The sequence below is a fragment of the Elephantulus edwardii genome, unplaced genomic scaffold, assembly GCF_000299155.1.
Source record: "Elephantulus edwardii isolate Elephantulus edwardi_28Jun2011 unplaced genomic scaffold, EleEdw1.0 scaffold00080, whole genome shotgun sequence".
NCBI classification, from domain to species: Eukaryota; Metazoa; Chordata; class Mammalia; order Macroscelidea; family Macroscelididae; genus Elephantulus; species Elephantulus edwardii.
In genome coordinates this window covers 5,163,811-5,171,805 of record NW_006399830.1, presented here as the reverse complement: position 1 = coordinate 5,171,805, position 7,995 = coordinate 5,163,811, and the positions used below count along the sequence as shown (strand labels likewise).

General features: G+C 47.4%; 1 protein-coding gene across 1 annotated transcript in view; it reads right to left on the bottom strand.

The window, feature by feature from the left end:
- LMTK2 (lemur tyrosine kinase 2) overlaps positions 1 to 7,995 on the bottom strand; it is an 88,604-nt gene that overhangs the window by 56,734 nt on the left and 23,875 nt on the right. The window contains exon 2 of the mRNA XM_006889631.1: positions 2,830 to 2,954. Coding sequence (XP_006889693.1) covers positions 2,830 to 2,954 — 125 coding nt within the window. The remainder of the gene's footprint in view (positions 1 to 2,829; positions 2,955 to 7,995) is intronic.

Genomic DNA, 7,995 nt, shown 5'->3' with positions numbered 1-7,995 from the left:
AAAAATTTAAAAAAAAAAAAAAAGAAACACTGGTAGCACTCATTCTCTCACCTGAAATGTACTGCTGTCAATTTCTTTTTCTCCCCAGTTCAAGTTTATCTCAAGTAATAAACTCACTGGACTGTGTTCTCTCAGCCCAAAAGTAGAATAAGGAAGATAAGAAAAGAAATTCTATGCATTTCACTAACTGTTAAAACTGAGTTTGATGATAAATGCAGTATTTTTTAAATGACCATGGCATGTAACAAAAATAGAAATACTCCTGTTTGTTATTGCTGTTGTTGTGTACCACGGCGTCGGAACCGACCCATAGCTCACCCTCCCATAGGTTCTCAGTTAATCACGTGGGAGGAATCTGTCCATCCTTCTCCCACAGAGCAGCTGGTAGATTCGAACTGTGCCTTCAGGAATACAGTGCAACTTCTTGCCACTAGGCTATAAGAGCTAGGAATCCGAATTACTTAAAAATAACTAGAGCTGGTAATCCATTTTGGAGTTCCCTCTCCTTCATAAATCTTTCTGCACGCTTAAAATCGGAACAAACTTAATTGTATATGCATGGCTGGCTGCAATGTCATTTCCATCACAATATCTGCAAAACTAAGTCAATTCCAACTCATAGTGACCCTTCAGGGCACCATAAAACTCCCTATAGTGTCTCCAAGGTGGCTGTGATCGTGCCACATCTTTCCCCTGCAGAGATTCAAACTGCTGTCCATGCAATTAGCACAGCCAATTCTGAATCTATTGTGCCACCAGGGCTCCTTCTAGCAAAATAACAACAGTGGAGAGATGACTGACTCCAGAGGATTTCTCTGGAAAGGCTAACAACGGAGAAATGACTTAGCCAGGTAGAAAAAGGACCAGGCCTGGAGCTGTGAAGGCCAGTATGAAGCTGGAGCCCTTGGGCATAAAAGACATGCTAAAAACTGGTGCTTTCTCTCAAAGTGTCAATGTGAAAGCTGAGGATGCATCACTAAGGCTTTGGAAGTCTTTAAAGGGACGGTTCCAGTGACAGCTACCCGCCTCTTCCAGCATCACTCCAGCGAGCTGGGCACATCCTGATGGCCACACTAGTGTTTTCTTGCTTAAATAACCACAAGATACAGGTGATCCTAAGGCCACTTAGCCATGTGCTGAGATGGGACCTGGAAGGGGCCATTCAGCTCTGAAACAGCAGAGTTCTAACTCCAAAAAGGAACCCAACAAATTCCAAGGGAACTCCTACTTGGCCATGCACCTACCTGGGCCACAGGCATAAGAATCATGTGGAGTAGCTTGATAAACATAAACATTCCTGGGTCCAACCTTAATCTGCATCACAATAAACTCCTGCTTCAATGTTGCTTCAATTCAGTTAGAACAATCAGAGGCAAGAATGAGGCATCATGAAACATGAGACAGAAACTAGATTCAGAGCCATTGTGAATCAGACTCTTTTGTCCCCAAACAGGCAGGGTTCTACTGCAAAGACAATCAAGGGGCACAGACACACCGCAGACTCGACAGACTGTTTCAGACCCTGCAGAAAGGCAAGTATCCTATGCGATAAAGCGAGTTTCAGATCTGAGTTTTATTTCCGGCTGTTTACAGAAGTTATGTTTACGACACATAATGCAGTCTATGCAACGTGAAATAGCGTGATAAAAAGTTTGAGATATTCTGCAAAGGACTAAAATATGACCCAAGAGACAACAAATGAACACGGCTGTTGGAAAAGTGGCACCGACAGACTTGTTCAGTGCAGGGATGCCACAGATCTTTGTTGGTAAAAGAACATTGTATCTGTAAAGTGCAATATTACAAAGCAAAATGACTCCCATGTCCAGCAAAAAGGAGGTCTGGCCAGAAGGCAGCTTTCCTTCACACGTGTGAAATACACACCAAGCCAATGGTTGTTAACAGGATTTCCCCCTGATCTGGTCCAGTGCCCTCAGGACCCTTGGGTCACTTCAGACCATGAAGAGCCCTTTCCTCCCCGTTTTGCATCAGTATTTCTTTTTCCCCGTGTACTTGACTGAGCCCCATTATGTGCCAGGCACAGTAAACGTTAGTTTGGGGTTTCCAACTGGTTTCCTGGCAGATCCCCGTCATCAGCTGCTGCCCAGCCTCGTTCCAGCTCTGCCTCCCCGGGCCAGGACATCACCACAGCCGGTGCGACTCTACCCTCGGGAACTCGGGGTTTCAGGGAGAACTACAGATACACAGGGAATCCCTGTGACTCTCCAACCATATGAACCATAAATACACTCATCTACAAAACTATTATAACCGGACCTTCCTTCTATAGGGGCCCCACAAGTCCTGTAACACGCTTCCTTCCTCATTGAGCAAAACCACAAAACCAAAGACCTTGCCCACACTGTCCAGTCCTCCTCCCAGGAGCCCCATAAGCCAGGGTGGGGTCACTCCCAGGCTGTAATCTCTCAGGAGGCGGGCAGCCTTCTTATCATTCTCTCAGGAGCATCTGCTGGATTCAAACCTCTGACCTTTCCTTTAGCAGCTCAACATTTAAATGGTTACTCGGCCACTGACTCTGAAAGCAGGCCCAGATCGCAGCTGCAGGTCCTCTCCTGCTAACTTGTGCACATGAAGCTTTACTGGCACACAGTTATGGCCATGTGCTTCTATACTGTCCACAGCTGCTGTAAAGCTGGACCAGAGGCCTGAGCCTGAGTACGGCCCACAAGCTCTCCTACAGCTGAAGATACCGAGCACCTGGCCCCTCAGAAAGAGTGTGCCCACCTTGCTCCTGAGATACTGCAGCTGCAAGTCACCCTGCTGATTAACATCTGGAGACAGGGCTCACCGACCGCCATCTGTGCTCACCTTAAAGTCTATTTCTGGTTCCTTGCAGCAGGAGACGCAGTTCGCAATTAACACAATGAGGAGCATTAAACTGCACAAGGACAGAATCACGAAGGACAGGGAAACCTCTGCAGCAGGCGCCTCCCCTGAAACGAGAGATAAAGAGTATTAGAAGCAGGTGCACCCCTGAGTCAATCTTAACTAGAGAACCAGTACATTCTCCCGGATAGAAACAGGTCCGACGCTCAGAGTGGTGCCCACAGTAAAGCCGAAGATCACACCAGGCTGGAGAGCCAGTTGGCCGTAACACTTTATGTGAACGCATCCTGGGTTTGCAGAGGAATCGCTGGGATAGTGCACAGATCCCACAGACCCCTGAGGCGTTCCCACTAATGGTCCCACCCACACTGCCACAAAAAACCTGCCCCAAACTGAGACTGCAACACTCAGTGTCACTCCCCACATACAGGACTGGATGCAGACCTCCACGAAGGCTCCAAGACGCGAGCAGGCCTCACACAGCCCTCAGACTTCCCCCCATGGTGACAGCGCCGTCCCTCCCTCGTGCACTGCAGTGCTGACACTGCTGAAGGGCACAGGCAGCCCTGACTTAGGAGCAGTACCTTCTGAAGACCCCTCCATCCCAGTCGGGCCCTGACATAAGTGGAAAACCTTTCCCTCGTTGAAAAACTTTTCTATATTATTGCATTTTATTATTAATAGGGAGGCCTTGGTGGTGCAGTTCACAGGGAACTGTGCCACTAAATCGAGACCTCTGTGCCGATTCAAATGCACCAACAGTTCTGAAGAAGGATGGGCACTCTCCTGTACAACTTAGTCTTCGAAACCTAACAGTCAGCTATGAGTCACTTAACAGCAAGCAGGGTGCGTTGTCTTCAGAAGTCCGAAGGTGCCCTGGTGGGGCCGGGGTTAAAGTGTCTGACTGCCAACCACAGTACTGAAGGTTCACGCCCACCATCAGCTCCTTAGGAGAAAGACCAGGAGGTGGTCTGCGTGTGCAAGGATGCCAGCCTCCAGCCCCTCCGGGGCAGCACCCGCTCCTCCAGCACAGCTGCGAGTTCTCAGAACACACTCCAGACACTCTCTAAGGCTATGCCAGTGTTCTGTTTCTTCCTCACGCTCTGCCCACTGCCGCATCCACTACTGGGTCTTCCCTGCAGCAAGTATTGCTGGGATTTCTCATGCTCTCCTTCATTCCACATCTATTAACTAGAACTCTCCTGTGAGGAAGATGTGCTCCTCCTTCTCACCCCCAGACATCCAGGCCTTGCTATGAGTATGGCCTCACAGCCAAGGAGGGATTTATTCCTACTGTTATGTTGATACTGGTTTGCAGTGACCCCACGTGACGGGACTGCTACGTATGGTTTTCCAGACTGGACTCTTTACAGAACGGTGCTTGGTGGTCCAGTGATTAAGTGCTTAGCTGCTCACAAAGCATTGCAACTTCAAACCCACCAACTGTTCTGCTCTATAGGAAAAAGATGTGGTATTCTGTTCCAGGTGTAGCTACCAAAAGCTCTTTCAAACTAACTACTGGGTTCTTCTGACACGGTCCCACCCTTTTTCCTCTTCTCCAACTTTCTGGCATTACAAGCAGCAACAGTACCAGCTACTTCTCTGAAGAGCCCTGGTCACAAGAGACGCCAAGGCAGCCAGCCAGAGCCAGAGTCAGAGCCAGAGCCACAGCCTGGCATTTCTATAACTGCGGTCAAGGGTCGATAAAAACGAGTTTTATGTGTTTTAAAGGGCTGCTCTAAACACACACACGAAGAATCTGCAGTGGGTTCTCTTAGTGGTCATCAGGGTCCTCTACAGGAAGGGTTAGCCTCTGTGTGGAGCGTACACATTTATTACCTGGAAGGATTACCTGAGAGGGACTGAAGCCCACTGCCTTCAAGTCTACTTCAGATCATGTCCACCCTCCGTGGTTTTCAAGGCTGTGACCTTAACACAGCTCGCCTCTTCTTTCTCCACTGGAGTGGCTGGTGGGCAAGGTTTCAGGAAGCAGCCCACACCCCCCAGTGCTCCTTCAACCACCCAGAAAATGCCTTCCTCATCTAGGGCAATCTTGAATCTTTTCTTTTGTTGGGGTATAATGGTAAGTCAGTTACTGATGTTTCACTAAAAAACCACCTTTTCTTACAAACTTAATTCATGGCTAATCATGGCCCACATGCACCAAAGGGAAGGTGGAGAATGGCTGCCTGTGCCAGCCCACTTCTCACGTCAAACTAAAGTGTATGAGAAGGAACTTCAACCCCAAACTGACTGTGGACACAGCCCATGCTTCTGTCTTGATGAATGAAATGCATTCAGGCTCAAAGTCTTCAATCACAAAAGGCAGCCTGTGTAAGCATCATGAAAAGTTACACATGGGGCGCAGGCTTTGGCCGAAGTCAGCCTTAAGTCTGCACTTTATAAAATTAATGGAGGAATTACAAGGTGACAGTGACACCAGGGGTACCCACTCCTTAGAACTATTAACTGTGAAGCAGCACTGGCCCCTGGAGAAAGCTCAGAAGGAAGGGAGGGAGAGAGGACAGATGGATGAATGGAAGTGGGAATCACATGAGGGAAGTGATGCAGGAACGGTGACTGATGACAAAACAAATGTGTATGAAAGGCTGGATGGAAAACCAACTTTCTCTGTAAACTTCTACTCAAATCATAATTGTTGTTAGATGCCGCTGAGTCGAGTATGACTCATAGCGACCCTATGACCAAAAACTCTGGACCTTGTTCTATCCTATGCCATCTTCACACTTCCTAACACACAAGAGCCCACTAAAGCAGTCGCCATGTCTTCCTCTCCTTCACTGATTCTCCACCTTTCCCAGCATCATGTTCTCCTCCAAGGAACAGCCCCTCCAAGCAACATGCCCAAAGTATATAAGGTGAAGAATCATCATTCTTGCCTCCAAAGAGCACTCCAGTTGCACCCTCTCCAAGATACATTTGTTTGTTCTTCTTGCCATCCATGCGTTGTTCAGTACTCTTCTCTGACATCACAGCTCAAAGGCTTCAATTCTTCTCCTGTCATCCCTGTTCACTGTCCAGCTCTCAGATGCAGAGTAAGTGACTGGAAAGCCAATGGCCTTAATCAGATGCACCTTAGTCCTCAAACTGACATCATTACGCCTCAATAATTTGGAAAGGTCTGTAACTGCAGATTTTCCCAGTGCAATGCATCTCTTTATTTCCTGACTGCTGGTAGCAAGGGTGTTAATTGTGGATCTGAGCAAGATGAAGCTGCTGACAGTTTCAATCTCTTCTCCATCCATGACTCTGCCTATAGGCCCAGTGGTAAGAATCTTTGTTTTTTTGACATTGAGATGCAATCCTTACCAAAGGATGCACTCCTTGATCTTCTGCAACAAGCACTTCAAGTCCTCCTCACTTTCAGCAAGCAAGGTTGTGTCATCTGCATAATACAGGTTATTGATGGGTCTCCCTCCAGTCCTGATGCCACACAATTCTCTTCACAGAGTCCAGCTTCTTGAGTAATTTGCCCAGCATACAGATTAAACAGGGATGGAGAGAGACTACAACCCTGTCAGACTCCCTTCTCAATTTTAAACCATGCAGTTTTCCCCTGCTCTGTTCACACACAACAGCCTCCTGGTCTAAGTATAGGCTCTACATGAGCCCAATTAAATGTTCTGGGATTCCCATTCTTTTCAATGTCAGCTATAACTTGTCATGATCCACACAGTCAAATGCCTTTGCATAGTCAATAAAGCACAGACAGACTTCTTCTGGTCTTTACTTTCAGCCAGGATCCATTTGACATCAGCAATGATACCCCCAGTACCATGGCCTCTTCTAAATCCTGCCTGAACTTCTGGCAGTTCCCTATCTATGTACTTGTTTTAGCCATTTTTGAATGTGACTGTTCGACAGTTTCCAGACTGTGTTATCACCATTCTTGAGAATAATACAAAGTATTATCATAATAATAATACAGGCAGAAACCGGAGACATTGAGATTCAGTTCCAGACCACTGCCATAAAATATTTCAATAAAGTGAGTCACACTGATTTTTTTGGTTTCCCAATACACAGAAAAAGTTACACTGATACTATACACAGTAGTCTATGGTACATGTAAAATAGCAGCATGAAAAAAATTGGTGAGCATGACCAAAATGTTACCTAGACATGAAGAAAGCACAGGCTGTTGGAAAAAGTCACCAACACTTGCTACAAGCATTCAGTTTGTTTTGTTTGGTTTTAATGGTAGAATTAAAAAAGGGAAGGGAAGGCAAGGGGAGAGGAGGGGAGGGGAGAAGAAGAGAGGGAAGGAAGGGAGGGGAGGGAGGGGAGGGGGTGAAGGAGGGGGGGGGGGGTGGAGAAGGAGGGGAGGGAGAGGGTAGGAGGAAGGATCTGCAAAGTGTTATGAAATTAGTTCTGCTGGTGCTGTCAAGAACCTGGGAATTCTAAAGCAACAAAATTTGGACCAAAGGAGAGTCCCGGCACTGAACACAGGAGAGATGAGGATACTCAAAAGCCATGTGGGAGGGTGCTTCTCACTGAGAGGAGGCGCCCCAGCAGCACATCTGTGCACATCTGTAAGTCGTAGCCCCAGGAGGGGTAGGGAGCTACTGCATGTGAGGACAAGTCTGAGACTGCACCTTCCAAACACCCACAGCCTGCTGCACATGCTGCTCTGTTTATTCTTCTGCCTGCTTCACTCCCAGACTCCAATAATGAAGGCTGAATGGGATTCGGAGGCTGAAAGAGCAAAGGGCACAGACGCTGTGTCCCGTAGATTTCTAAGAAGCACCTTTCATCCCACCTCCTCTGAACACTGAGTTTCTGTGCATCCTTAGACCTGAAGTCAAGGTGGTTTGTCTGATAGTATTTCTTCTTCCTTAATGGCACTAAACAGGAATTCTGGTGGCCTAATGGTAAGAGGGTGCACTGCCAAGCCAAGGGCATGCAGATCGAGTCCACCAGGTGCTCTGTGGGTTAAGGATGAGCAATCACCTCCCATGCAATTTACAGCTTCTGAAAACCAGCTGGAGGGTCAGCGAGGTTAGTACCCACTGGGCAGCACATAACAACAACACTGGTGTCAAAGCAAACAAAGCCCACTGCAGTCAAGCCAAATCCAACTCGGAGAATCTCTAAAGGTCAGAGGACAACTGCCCTGTAAGGTTTCCA